General features: G+C 44.3%; 2 protein-coding genes across 3 annotated transcripts; one reads left to right on the top strand and one right to left on the bottom strand.

The window, feature by feature from the left end:
- The first annotated feature begins 785 nt into the window (after positions 1-785).
- LOC127336838 (ethylene-responsive transcription factor ERF003) lies at positions 786-1,553 on the top strand. Its single transcript, XM_051363700.2, has 2 exons — positions 786-1,015; positions 1,165-1,553. The coding sequence occupies exons 1-2, from the start codon at positions 936-938 to the stop codon at positions 1,541-1,543; spliced, it is 459 nt and encodes a 152-aa protein (XP_051219660.1). The 5' UTR covers positions 786-935; the 3' UTR covers positions 1,544-1,553.
- A 728-nt stretch (positions 1,554-2,281) lies between these two features.
- On the bottom strand, positions 2,282-8,851 carry LOC127336839 (uncharacterized). Of its 2 annotated transcripts, none has more exons than XM_051363703.2 (11): positions 8,459-8,851; positions 6,462-6,561; positions 5,666-6,023; positions 5,368-5,538; positions 4,667-4,874; positions 4,470-4,546; positions 4,098-4,179; positions 3,922-3,958; positions 3,747-3,841; positions 3,019-3,127; positions 2,282-2,925 (listed from the first exon to the last, which is right to left on the bottom strand). In XM_051363703.2, the coding sequence occupies exons 1-11, from the start codon at positions 8,712-8,714 to the stop codon at positions 2,637-2,639; spliced, it is 1,782 nt and encodes a 593-aa protein (XP_051219663.1). In that variant the 5' UTR covers positions 8,715-8,851; the 3' UTR covers positions 2,282-2,636. The 2 variants fall into 2 exon arrangements, with proteins under 2 accessions (XP_051219663.1, XP_051219662.1); XM_051363702.2 differs by having other exon boundaries at positions 5,654-6,023; positions 8,459-8,846.
- Between the last annotated feature and the right edge of the window lie 5,634 nt (positions 8,852-14,485).

Below are 14,485 nucleotides of genomic sequence, written 5' to 3'. Positions count from 1 at the left end.
ATTAACACTGGTAGTGATATCTACCATATATACAGTCGGTTTTAGGTTAAGACGGAGCAGATGAAATAACACCATATGAATCTTATCATGTTTGACAAGGCTACCATGCGACCCGTGCATTTTTCTCGGTGTCAACCCGTAATGTGACGAAACATGATGAAACTACACTGTATGAATCGTAAAGCAGGAAAACAATGGATGAAAAACTTATTAACATCGGTAGTGATATCCAAAACATATGTATATTTGGTTTTAGGATAAGACGAGAACATGACACGACTGCCATGCGACCCATTTTTCTTGGTGGCAGCCCGTAGTGTGACGAAACATGATGAAACGACACCGTACAAATCGTAAAGCATAAAATCAATGGATGAAACATGCCTATCGAGGGTGCACGCTAGGAGCGCCACGTGCCATGCGACCGGCAACCGAAAGATACGAAGAAGATCGGGCGGCGGCACCTACCGTGCCGCATACTGACGCCCTAACTAATATGGCTATATCTTATTTATTCGCAGAAAATATGGCTATATCTATCTGATATCCATCCATCCATCCATCCAGAGGCCAGATGTGGTGGATGCATGCATGCCATATATATCTGTGGTCGTCTGGTCACCCTGTACGTGCTAGCTAATCAAATTAATCATGGTGTACATTGATTTGGCCTCTCTAATAAGCACCTGATCAATGGCGACAATCTCACATGCTGATATGCTGTATCTCGGGAAGGATCGCCTCTATCTATCTATGATCTATCCAGCCGTCCGTACTGGCTAGAATCCATCTCTTGCAGGCTGTGCCTTCCCCCTGGCCCCTGGCCGGAGCAGCGATATATAAAGCGTATGTGCAGGTGCGGCACCTGGGCAGACCATCCATCAGGTGAGACTTGAGAGTGAGGGGTAGGGTAGCTACCAGGAGGAGAGACGGACATGCCGAAGCTTCAGAGGTACAGAGGCGTGAGGCAGAGGCACTGGGGCGCCTGGGTCTCCGAGATCCGCCACCCGCTCATGTACGTCGTCAACGCCACACTTACTCTCTGTGACATATATATAGTTTATGTACTTGTGTCTCTGTCTGTGCAGTTTATCTGTCGTACACAGAGATGACCAATGTTGTGATGTGTATAGTGGTGTTTATGTTTCGATTGCTGTGGTGCAGGAAGGCGAGGGTCTGGCTGGGCACGTTCCAGACGGCGGAGGACGCGGCGCGGGCCTACGACGAGGCGGCGCGGCTCATAAGCGGGCCGGGGGCGCGCACCAACTTCCCCAACAACGGCACCGGCGGCGGCAGCATCTCCCCGAGCCTGCGCGCCAAGCTGGAGAAATGCTTCATGTCGACGTCACCGGCGCCGGCGGTGAAGGACGAGGCCAGCGGCGCGGGACGAGGTAACAACGAGCACGTCAAACCCAGCGGCGCCAACGGCTGGGCCGCCGACGAGGGCGACGAGGATTGCATCGAGGAGATGATCAGGGAGCTGACCCACTACGGCTCCGTGGAGATCGTCCCCTCCTCCGCCTGCTCCAGCTCCATGCTCTAGGTAGCTAGCCATTAGGTCGTCGTGTCGTCGTCGTCATCCATTGTCTCTCGAGTTGTTTTGTTATTGTTAGGCTAGGCGTGTCGTTCCGTTATAGTGTCCTCCATGGACGATCAGCCGTCGGCAGTGGCATTGTTGCCCAGCCGGGGACCCCTTCTCCTGGGATCGCGCTGTGTGCTCACAACGGGGAAGGGGACCGGAGATCTTTCAGGATAAGGGGTCTCGATTTGGGTCATGATGTGAGGACTCTGCCGCGCTCTGTCGCGTAGCAGCGTGCTTGCTTGGCGTCTGGCCATACTATCTTTTCCTTTCATGAGAAATATCTTCCCTCTGCAAACTATATATATACTGTACAAGATATTCAGGTACGAGCAGTGTGCTAGCTATAGATTGATGTGACGCATGGCTACTATGCATCCTCATGTTCGAATCCAATGAATCGTTCTCGCCCTTCCATCTTGAGATGCAGATATATAGATTCAGTTGCTCTCATAATACTATATCGCAGTACGTCACCAACGAAAAGACAGTACAGTAGGGATGTATCAGTCACTCCATGGATAAGCAACATCAGCAGAAGAGTTTGACCCATACGAGTCGACCGCCACAGAACAAAGCATTGACACGAGGGCCATCCCCGTACGAACATGGCATTCGTCATCAGATAGAAATGAACTGACGCAAGACCAATATAGAATGTTTTACAAGATACGACCAAGAATAAGAACACATACATAACAGTTGGTACCAATGCTTGTGTGATAAATGCAAGCATAATACAATCAAGTAATAATCAAACAGTTATTCTTCCGTCCTCACAAACTACCCATAATACAATTCACACTCGGATGAAACGGAAACGAAAATCAGCTACTGATCCTAGTAATCACAACAACTAGACCGTGATAAGTGGTCAGCCAGTGTGAAGCCTAAAATAATACAATACAACATCGATACAAGCGTGGATTCACGTTATCTGAGATACATCAATGGGGCACTAGCTCTAGTTAACCTAGGTATCATACCGCCCTTCGGGCCACTAATATTAGTACTGGGCAATATGGCACACACCAGGTGCTTCTGCTCTCATCTTACACTAGTTCCTCCGAGCAGCCCTTTTCCGGCCTCGCCGAAGAGGTTTTGGGGCAACCTTCACTGGCTCCTCCGAATGGTTTTCAGCGCCGTTTTCAACCGAATTACCATCCACAGGTTTCTCTGAATCCTTTATTGTGCCGTTTTTATCAACACAATTACCATCTGCATCAGTTGTGGAGTTGATAAGCTCGTTAATATCAGGAAGCACCGCACTGCTTGAGTTGGTGCAGCCAGGATTATCATTGCGCGAGGAATCTACCCCTGAGTTACCATCTGACCGATCCAGAAGACTGCACACAAAGAGCCAGTTAATGGTGCACGTCAAAATAGAAACTACAACAAATAGTGACAGAATATAAAAAGATTAGTACATATCACATTACCCGTTAGCAGAAGTTCTATTGGTCGACCCACTTAAACTGGTCTGCACTTTTTTCTTTAGGGCACGTAAACTAATCTCGGTCTGGGGGGCTGCATCTTTCGGTCTTGATTCTAGAATAATTCCACAATCAGTAAGTCATCAGAAGCATGCATAGTAGCTATTTCAGACAATAATTGCGAAAACACGATCAAAACTATATGGTATATTCTGCTCTAGCTCTACAAGTCCAGCCATTTTGGACAAGACAATTCAACATGCATTCTACTCCCTCCGGCCAAAATTAAGTGACGCAGCAGCTCTTGTACTAGACATAGTATATGGTTGCACAGTTAAATTGGGTGGAGGGACAAAAAGAAGCACTCAAAAAATTTGGCATACCAGCAGTCACATGTTTGCCTACATGATGACTAAAAGCGGCACTGCAAAATTAGTAATCTAGTACTCCGTATCATGATACTGAAAGTAATTTGACCATAGATGACTAAAAGACAACTCCAGCAATATACTGACAATAAAACTAGTATCAGGATTATTGACCAGTGTTTAGAATACCAAGAGTCACATGCTTGCCTACATGATGACTAAAAGCTGTCATCAGCTAGAAGATGCTACCGCTCTAAGGCAAGTTCACACCCAAACAAAATCAATCTGATTAATTGAACAATGGAAAAAAAATGCATTTGCACACAGCTTGCAAGATTTATGTCAGCAAGGGATATCTCTACAAACCTGAGGTTGAGTTCATAAGCGATTCTTCGTGAATTTCTGGTTCTGCGGGGACAGAATTAATATCTCCACTGCGTTCAGCAACGTCTTTCGCAGCACTGTGACAATTCAACATGGTTAAAATATAGAGCAGCATTACTTGAATACCACAAATCTGTGTTAAGTGCGTCTAGCTGACCTTGTGAGAGGCATATGGTTCCCCTGTGGTACGTCATCTACACCAAGCATGCCATTCAAAGAAGACATTAGGCCACGGTATTCACAAAATTGGGGAATTGTGACACTTCAAACATGGTTACCAAACTGAAGTCACAAATGAAAGAAAAAAATAATAGGAAAGAGAAAATAATCTACCAGGATGAACTTTGGATGCAGGGTGGCTTTCTTGGACAAGATTACTGTCCTTCCACGCAGGGTCCACAGAGTCAACAGTACCCTTAAGATTAAAACAAGTATCTCATAAACATAATTTATTATTTATACTTTGCGAAAGGTACTGTAGAACAATGATTTGCCAGATTATGTTTATAACAACTAAACATCTACGCTTTACCGGTGTCTCTAAATAACTGTGATGAAAATTGTTCTAACTTTTCCAATTTTAGTATGAAATTCCAATTGCTATGTGACAACTGACAAGAAAATACAGCGAGATCGACACATGTTAAACTGATCCCAGATGTACAAAAACTGAAACACTATCATACAGGCAGAATCATAACTCACATCGTTCCCATCTTTAGTTGGTGCAACAGGTAAAGAGCACTCATTGGCTGGTTCTGCTGCAGCAGCTTTATCAGAACCTGATTACATGTCATAAATTAGTCGTTTGCAGCCAACAGGTGCAAACTCCTGAATATCGAAGTATGCAACCTGAGTGATTTGGTGCCATAAAAAGCTCATGTGTGTAAAGAAGCGTTCACCTTTACAACTCTGTACAGGTCTAATTTCCTCACGAGTACCCGGCGAGAACAAAGACAAATCATTGTCAAACAAACTGGAAGTAGAACCACGGAGCCTGGATTTAGAAGATTCTAAAATAGTTTCAGAAGACTTCATGCGATCTCTTCGCAATTCTTCCAAGTTTTCCCTGAAGTTGGCGCTGGAAAAGAAGTCTTCCTCGGTGTTGAACTTCACAGAATAAAAAACTTATAAGTGAAAACACAAGTATAGCTGAGACATTACTATACAAGCACAGGCAAAATAATTCAATAATAGGAAAAAAAACACATCAATGTGCAACTGACAAAATTCCATGCTAACATCAATTATTTTATCAAATACAGTCACTTTGTTCTATTTCAAAATTAATCTTTTAACAAATCCAGTTACTATTGATACCTACAGGCTACAGTACATAGCATACGGAGCAACTTGTTTACAGAGATTGGCAGCTATTTAGTGAAATACGATCTAGAGCAGTTAAGACTATAGAATATCAATCAGCACAAACAGTATAGCAGCAATTACAGAGTTCATACTCGTATAGAAAAAACTTCAAAAATCCATCAAGATCAAGGGAATGATGTTATTCGAAATTAAGCATCACTCAACAAATGATCAAAATTACTAGGCTGGTGACCTGGTAATCTGGTATTACCATTTATCTAATATGTTAAATTACCTTTGCAGGCGAGGACAGCTTAGACTTCCTTTCATAAACATTAATATGTACTCCACCAGAGGGTGGTGTTTTAAACTTCCGAATGCCTAATAAAGGGGACTGCCATGGGGGCAATGACTGCATGTATGACTTTGCAACATCAACAGGAGAACCCTTGTCATCTTCAACGGGCTGCATGAGATGCCAAACCATTATGGTAAGCAACAATAGAAGCAACCAAGATAAACATTCAACCATGCCAATCACCTAAACCTTAAAGGCTAGAACAGTAGGAAAGGAAAATTACATTGGGACTCACAGACTTGAACATTTCAGTGTTCAATGTGCAAGGTCCGTGATTCTCAGCAATTGTGCCTAATCCCTGCCTTTTCTCTTCCAACCATTTCTTTGCTTCCATAACTGCTGCATTGCATAGCTCAGGTGATGCTTGGAGAGGAGAGCCAGGAGAAAAGTACCCAGGTTCAATACTAGAAAATGAGCCTGATTCAGGGAAATCTCTATTGTGATTCAAGGAACGCCAAGCTCCTGTAAAATCATGGCCAGCACCTGATTTCCTTCTTGGAATTTCATTTGGCGTTCCATTCTCATAGGTTTCAGGAAATGTTGAATCTGTAACTCGCGATTGTAACAACTTTACCATCTTATCACATTCATCCCTGAAACAATGAATAGTGATAATTAAGAGGGAAAGTAGCACATCCAACGGAGATTAATCCAGAAATCAAGTTGTAAACTTTTTGTGTCTACCGCATATAAACAACCAAAATATCTCATTTACAAATAATATGCATAACAGTTAATTAAGTCAGCATTGTGCTTCGGACTAGATCATTTTCTTAGACTTGCACTTCTAAGAGAGCCTATCATATCCAGTGGTAACATTAGAAGACCTTGGTCCTTCCTTTGATTCAAATTAAGAAGTATATGTCGCTACAGTCCATTATTGAACATTACAAGATCAACGTCAGTTTTGATGAACAAAACATAAATTAGACTAGATTCTTTTACCACCAATTCTAATTCATAGTGTCTGTCCAGAAAATAATGGACTATAAATGTCAGAACGTGTACAACAGAACAATATAATCCATTACCTTGAAAATGATTCCTTCATAACCATTTTCTCAATGGCGAGCTTTGACTCACTGTAACGAGCTGCTGCTCCATTACCATTATGGATATCTTCATTTCCATCTGCACATGTACTTCACATTAACACATTTATAACATATCTAAGCATAACTCAACTGGTGCAAAGCTGATCATGATAGCAATTGTGAGGAGACATCAAACAATCAACAAGAGGAGATGATCAGAAGCAATTGAGGACAAAGTTTTACAAGTAAAACGAAATTATATGTAGTAGGACAGCATTCTTAGTATTCGATAACGGATCAAGCTTACAGGGAAGCAACATATATTAACGCCCCCACTGCTACTGTTTACCTAGCTCAAAAGGTCATCCAACTGACCAGTTAATCGGCCCATTAATCCCTGCTCAGAGGTTCACCCAGTAGTCAATTAACTGGCCGATTAACCTATTAATGTTATACTCGCCAGCCAACCAAGCAGTTACCGGTTAATAATTTTCCTCAACATTGACTGTTAAACAATTGAACAAATTGCGCATCATTTCTGAACACAAGATTGAGTATTTTTCTAACCACAAGAGAACTACCTACTTGAACTCGCATATTCATCCAAATAGAGCCAAAGTTGTATATCCCACTCAAACACCATTCAGGTCTAATTGGAACTCAGCAATGAGCTACGTTCAGCAAGCCAAATCATGGAACTGAGGCTCCAGGTAGTGATAATGTTCAGCGTCAATTGTTGAATACCACAAGTCAACTCAAGTATTTATACCCCACAACTAAAAATGGGACTCGGTTCCCCTTTTCCCATTGGTTAAACCTAAAAAAGAGCCTAATGGGCATATTGGTTAACCCAAAATTCATTTAGGTCCAAAGAATTTGATTCGTCTGTTCCAAGGGTTAACCCGCACCAGGGCACCAGGCACAACGCTCCCGATTCCCCACCGACAAGCCACCTGCTCGCCCCTCCCACAACCTGCCCTCCCCTCCGCCGGCGGCTTCCGCAACAGCGACATCACTGGCAGGCGGCGTCGCGACGGTGCCAGCCTCCTTCGTCTCTACAGCCTGCTTCACCGCAACAATGGAGTACACCGGCGGCTGCAGCCTTCTCCGGTGAAACTACAGGCGCTTCTCCGGCCGTCCTTCCCGACACCAACGACCAGCTCAGGTAAATGGGCACTTTTTCTTCCTCTCTTTTACCTGAGGTGGCAATCGATCCATGCGGGGCCACCTCAGCTACAATTCCTTTTGGACAGCATGATGTTCAGTTCTGAAGATTGAAATAAACATGACACGCATTATTCAGTTCTCTACCCTACACCTCACTGATAAGAACTGATGTGCATGTGGCCATGCCAATTTCATGCGTAGATGCCTACATCTCCATGTACTTTTCCCTGTAACCTTTGGTTGCGTTTTGCGATACACAGCCGGGAGGTAATCTGGACGTATCCATTTGTGTCCACATTAGTTTGTTTGCCCACACACACTCACAGAGAGAGAAAGTCTGAACTCGAGAGGAGATGTGCTGCAGCTGACTGAATTTACGAAAACACTTTACTTGTGCCATTACTTGCGTGCATATCCCTTGGAATGCTAGCAGCCTATCACAGTTTCATTAACACTCTGCATCCCATTACTTAATGTTAAAAGTGGTCCGACCCTAAATAACCAACCCTAATAACCAGAGAACTACTGTATATTATAAATAGGTTGGAGTCTGAAGAATAAAAGGTTAAGCAAATTAATCCCATGGTGACCCACGACCAAGAGTTGGGCAACTCAATTTTCGAACGAATTCGTGGGCGCTGTTTATCCCCCAATTCCACTTGGCTAGACAAAATCCTTGCTCTAGACACGCTCGAGAACTCGGCATTCACTACTTTGCGACTAGTTCCAGAGGTTAGCAAAAGGAATTTGAGAGAAGGAAACCGAAACCCTAGGTGGTGGGTGGCGAGAGAGCAAATCGAGACGGGGAAGGGGGTTAAGCAACAGACCTTGGCTCGGCTCGGAGCTGTCCTCCTCCTCCTCCTCCTCGTCTTCTGAGACCTGCTCCTCGGAGGAGGAGAAGAGGACGGTGGAGAGGACCCTCCTGGCGCCGGACACGAAGGTGGAGAGCCACCCGCCGGGGCTGGCCCCCTCCGGCTCGAGGCGGCGGCGCTTGGCCCGCCCGGGCTCGGATCCGGACCCGTCGCTGTCCTCGCCGTTGTCCTCCGGCGATCGCCGGCGGCGGGCGCCGAAGAGGGACGCCATGGATGGATGCGGGGGGAGCGAGTCGTGTGAGGCAGGGGAATCCGTACCGGAAACGTGAGGAGGCGATTTCTGGCCGCGGGCGGGCGGAAACTGCTACGGCCACTGGCTTGCCGGAGCGCCGCCGGATGACACGCGGGCCCACCTCGTGCGCTTTGCGAGGCCCTGGCCCACCGTGCAGCGACTGCGACTGGGAGAGCGACTCGTTGTCGGTTGTCGCCTAGGGCTTTTTGACGGTGGAAGTTAATGGGACAAACTTTATCGGCTGTGCCTGTCAAGTTCCCATTAACTGCTGCTAACTAATGGCTATTTAATACTTGTTCACGGCAGGTTTTACCTGTACCTCTCACATGAAGGAGCGGGACCTACCTGCAGTCGGCTTCTTTGGCCCCACTTGTATGTGAGAGGTGCTGCGATATTCCTTGTGTACGGAGAAATTGTGGAAACGGGTAACCTCCGTCCAGATTGCGATGTGTGCAGAGATTTTGAGAGAAGTGGGTCCAGGGATTGCATAGGCTTTGGGTCCTGCGCGCGCATTGCCTTGCGGTTCTGCGCGGTGGAATTTTCGTGGACGAATGTTTTCTTCTTTGGGGTGTGAATGTCATGTGGAAGTTTTCAAAAACATGTTACCCCTCGTCTGTTTTAAAATAAGCTGCTCAACTTTTTCAGTTACATCTACACCCCCAAAAAACTTATTTAAATAAACCCTATCTAAGTAAATTTGAGCAGTTTTTTTTAGACGGATGGAGTACAATTTTCAAAACGTCGTGGCGAGTGCGGGTCAGCCATGTCATTGACACATTGGCCGGTTCATATTCTCAATTTTCATGTCTAGTTCATCTCTTCCTCCGCGGCTTTCACTTTGTCCCGTGTCGTCGCTGCTCTTTCCCACCAAAACCTTGCCACCACCGACATGCACTCGGCCTAAAGATGACATGGCACCAAAATATCCCAAGACGACGGTGAAGAAGGCAGTCGGTAAGAAGCGTGCGAAGGCGCCCTTCCACAAGCCGCACAAGGCGCCACCGCCGAAGACGAAGCTGAAATTTTGGTCGCAAGAAGCTTGAGGGGCAGACGTGGTGCGATGCAGGGTCAATACCGCGACACGGCAAGGTCGGTGCGTGGTTACCGGCATGAAGGCAACATCGGTAACCAATGTGGTGCACGTGGCGGTGCTGACTGCAAGCGCCGTCAGGGGAAGCCCATGGAGCGGCACGGTGAGCACCACCATGTGCGTGCCGAAAAGCGACTGTTCATATTCTCAGTTTCCATCTCCATTTCATTTCTCCCAACGCAACTTTCACTTTGTCTCGCCCCATCGCTACTCTTTCCAACCCATACCTCGTAGCTCAGCCTAAAGATTCCATGGCGTCGAAAGATCTCCATTTCATTACTTCACCATTTGTCGCCTCTTCCACCTAAGAATAATATTACCTTTGTCTATGTTACCTTTAAAAGGATATATTTACACCATCACCCGCTGCCTCTTTCTGCTGGAAATGATGTTGTGCTATTCTACGATACCACCAAAATATACTTACTTCGTCATTTGTCGCCTCTTTCACCTGGAAAATACCACCTTCTATGTTATATTTAGAAAGATATGCTTACTCCATTACCCTCCGCCTCTTTCAGCTGAAAATGATGTTGTGTTCTACTATGATACCACCAAAATATACTTACTCCGCCATTCGTCGCATCTTTCACCTGGGAAAATACTATTACCTTCTTCTATGTTATCTTTAGAAAGATATACTTACTCCATCACCCGCGCCTCTTTCAGCTGGAAATGATGTTGTGTTCTTCTACGATACCACCAAAATATACTTACTCCATCATTCGTCGTATCTTTCACCTAGGAAAATACTATTACCTTCTTCTATGTTTTCTTTAGAAAGATATACTTACTCCATCACCCGCGCCTCTTTCAGCTGGAAATGATGTTGTGTTCTTCTACGATACCACCAAAATATACTTACTCCATCATTCGTCGCATCTTTCACCTGGGAAAATAATATTACCTTCTTCTATGTTTTCTTTAGAAAGATATACTTACTCCATGACCCAGTGCCTCTTTCAGCTGGAAATGATGTTGTGTTCTTCTACGATACCACCAAAATATACTTACTCTGTCATTCGTCGCATCTTTCACCTGGAAAAATACTATTATCTTCTTCTATGTTACCTTTAGAAAGATATACTTACTCCATCACCCGCTGCCTCTTTCAGTTGGAAATGATGTTGTGTTCTTCTATGATACCACCAAAATATACTTACTCCGCCATTTGTCGCATCTTTCACCTGGGAAAATACTATTACCTTCTTCTATGTTACCTTTAGAAAGATATACTCACTCCATCACCCACTGCCTATTTCAGTCAAGAAAATACTATCGTTTCCTTCTCTAGCAACACCGGAAATAAAAGTACTCCCCCATATGCCACTTTTTTCCGCTCTACCCTATTTTTTCATTATCTCACGATTAGCGTGTGATAACCCAGAACATAGGAACAACAAAGGGTAGACTTAGGAATGGGATGTGCATTTCATCGCAAAACGAGGAAAATTTTCGTGCCTTATTGCAACTAAACCTAAAAGGGATCGAGGTTCTCTCTCAATTGCAACTAGGGTTAGGCAAGTTGAGTTATGAATTTTGACATGAACTCTTTTGTATTTTGTTGATTTTGGGATTTGATTTCATGTAACAAGATATATTGAATTGATAACTCAAAGATTAAACAATAAGCAAAAATGAATTGGTTTACTCCCACATTAAATGCAAAATGTGCCTATGAGGTGAGGGATTTTGGGACAAATATTTTTTGGGAATTAGCCTTGCGAACTGGGACGGAGGGAGTATGAAATATGAATTCATAATTTAATACAACTCATAAATTCAAATGACATTGAATTTCAAATTAAAAATTAAATACAACAAACATTTAAAAATAGAATTGCTACAAATACAAATAAGCTCATAGAGAAACCTTGAGCTTTATTGATATACGCACACATACATTGTCTTTACAATATTCTTCATATAATAATCTAATAAAAAAATAAACAGAAATAAAAATAAGATTACATTATTTGATCCTAAACTAAAATCCTAGACTAATGACTTGGAAGAAATGCTTTTGTAGTCATATTCACCTTCAAAACCTGCAAGAACAAAACAGAAATACTATACATGGGTTAAATATAAAGTCAGTATTCAGTTTTGGAAGGAACCAAGTGTCATATACACTTGTGCTTGTCCAAAACCATGGACACCATAAGGATAAGATGAAGCAGACCAAACCTGAGCACACCCAGGGGCTCAAGTTTCACCATATGAGCACACAGCTCATGGGTTGATGTGCAAGCAACAGCAAGGCAATGCCTAGTCACCAGGCCAAACCAGGCTTGTGTGGCATGGCCAGAGAAGAAGGACCAGAGATATAAGTAGGGCAGAAACCCTAGAAACAATGTACAGTCGACCAGATAAGTATTCACCAGGCAACCAGAGAAAGAAAATAGGATAGAGTTCATCGTGTTCTTGCTCAAGAATAGCACCCACAATCACAGAATCCAATCATCCATCCAAAACCACCAAGTAATCAACCAGAGAAGCATGGTGACCTAAGGAGGATATCAACCAAGAGCTGGAGGTGAAGGGCTGTAAAAATAAACTCACCAAAAGCACTGCATCAACACAATATCTCTTTCTAGGAACTGGAACAAGGTATATCTAGTTCCTGGAGTGGATCCAGTGGATCCAATCCATTATTTATGCATGACACAGGTCATGGGATTGAGCAGATGCTCAAGGGGTGATCATCACTTGGTTTTCACCAAGGATCACTGGCAGGAGAGGAAAACCACTAGAGCTAGAGTCATCCAGATACAAATCATGTGCATATAAACTAGAATACATGCACACATGTGCACACTGATACGTCCAAAACGTATCTACTTTCCCGAACACTTTTGCTATTGTTTTGCCTCTAATTTGTGTATTTTGGATGCAACTAACACGGACTAACGCTGTTTTCAGCAGAACTGTTCTGGTGTCTCGTTTTTGTGCAGAAATCCAACTTTCGGGAAAATCCTCGGAATTTATGCAGAAGGCCCTATTTTCCCCGTAGAAGGCGCGGAGCCAGAAGGACAAACCAGGTGGAGGCCCGAGGGCCCCACACCATAGGGCGGCGCGGCCCAGGGGGGGCCCGCGCGGCCATGTGGTGTGGCCCCCTCGGCCGGCCTCCGACGCCCTCCTTCGGACTATTTATCGGCCTCGACCTAAAAACGCACGGGGAAAAGTCGAAGTCACCAGAAACCCTCCAGAACGCCGCCACATCGCGAAACTCCGTCGCGGGAGCCAGAAGTCTCCGTTCTGGCACTCCGTCGGGACGGGGAATTGGAGGAGATCATCGCCGCCATCACCGCCAACGCCTCTACATCAACCAGCCATGTTTCCCCCATCCATGTGTGAGTAATTCCCCCGCTGTAGGCCGAAGGGGATGGTAGGGATTGGATGAGATTGGTCATGTAATAGCATAAGATTGTTAGGGCATAGTGCCTAGTGTCCGTAATTGGTACTTTGATGATATTGTTGCAACTTGTTATGCTTAATGCTTGTCACTAGGGCCCGAGTGCCATGATCTCATATCTGAACATGTTATTGTTTCATCAAGATATTCATTGTTTATGGTCTTACCTATAAGTTGTATACACATGTCGCTATCCGGAACCGATGGCCCTGAAGTGACAGAAATCGGGACAACCGGAGGGAATGGTAGCGATGTGAGGATCACATGTGTTCACGGAGTGTTAATGCTTTGCTCCGGTACTCTATTAAAAGGAGTACCTTAATATCCAGTAGTTTCCCTTGAGGCCCGGCTGCCACCGGCTGGTAGGACAGAAGATATTGTGCAAGTTTCTTATTGCGAGCACGCACGACTATATATGGAACACATGCCTATTGATTGCTTTGTACTTGGACACCATTTTATTATTATCTGCAAATGCCCTGCTATGATTGTTACATGAGTTTCTCTCATCCATGCAACGCCCGTCATCCGTCCCCGTGCCTACAGTATTTTAATCCTGCTGTTTACTAAAATCACTACTGCTGTCTTTGTTACTCTGCTGCTGTTATTTTACTACTGCTACTGCTATAAAACTGTTACTACTGATAAACTCTTGCGAGCAAGTCTGTTTCCAGGTGCAGCTGAATTGACAACTCCGCTGTTAAGGCTTCCAAGTGTTCTTTGTCTCCCCTTGTGTCGAATCAATAAATTGGGTTTTACTTCCCTCGAAGACTGTTGCGATCCCCTATACTTGTGGGTCATCAAGACTATTTTCTGGCGCCGTTGCCGGGGAGCATAGCTTTATTTGGAAGTTCACTTGGATTAATATTGTTTGCTGCAAATTCTCCATCATGGGTAAACCTCGCGATACTAAGGTCGCCATATTACCATCCACTACAAGAAAAGGTACAATTCTGAATACCTCCGCTACACTTGATTCACCATCTGTGATTGATAAACTTGTTTCACCGCCACATGCTTCACATGCGGGTACTTCTGCTGAATCTGAAAACTCTCATAATATTGATAATATTTCTGCTGTGCTTGATGATAGTGGTTCTTTGGGATCTTTTCTAGATGCTACAATTGCTAGGTCTAGACAAATTGAAAATACTGAAACTCCTAATGCTACTACACCTGTTAATTCACCTGAACTTGATTATTTTAGTGATGATCCTGATGAAGATTATGTGGAGCTTAATGATG

The sequence above is a fragment of the Lolium perenne genome, chromosome 2 (assembly GCF_019359855.2).
Source record: "Lolium perenne isolate Kyuss_39 chromosome 2, Kyuss_2.0, whole genome shotgun sequence".
Taxonomy (NCBI): Eukaryota; Viridiplantae; Streptophyta; class Magnoliopsida; order Poales; family Poaceae; genus Lolium; species Lolium perenne.
This window is presented reverse-complemented; position numbering and strand designations above follow the sequence as displayed.

What these genes read in the sequence shown, in the direction of transcription:
- LOC127336838 (XM_051363700.2), top strand. Translation starts at nt 936, where the DNA reads ATGCCGAAGCTTCAGAGGTACAGAGGCGTGAGGCAGAGGCACTGGGGC. An exon ending in GAGATCCGCCACCCGCTCAT is followed by an intron (nt 1,016 to 1,164) that starts GTACGTCGTCAA and finishes GCTGTGGTGCAG; the next exon opens with GAAGGCGAGGGTCTGGCTGG.
- LOC127336839 (XM_051363702.2), bottom strand. Translation starts at nt 8,714, where the DNA reads ATGGCGTCCCTCTTCGGCGCCCGCCGCCGGCGATCGCCGGAGGACAAC. An exon ending in CAACTAAAGATGGGAACGAT is followed by an intron (nt 4,180 to 4,469) that starts GTGAGTTATGAT and finishes TTTAATCTTAAG; the next exon opens with GGTACTGTTGACTCTGTGGA. An exon ending in GCTTATGAACTCAACCTCAG is followed by an intron (nt 3,128 to 3,746) that starts GTTTGTAGAGAT and finishes GAATTATTCTAG; the next exon opens with AATCAAGACCGAAAGATGCA.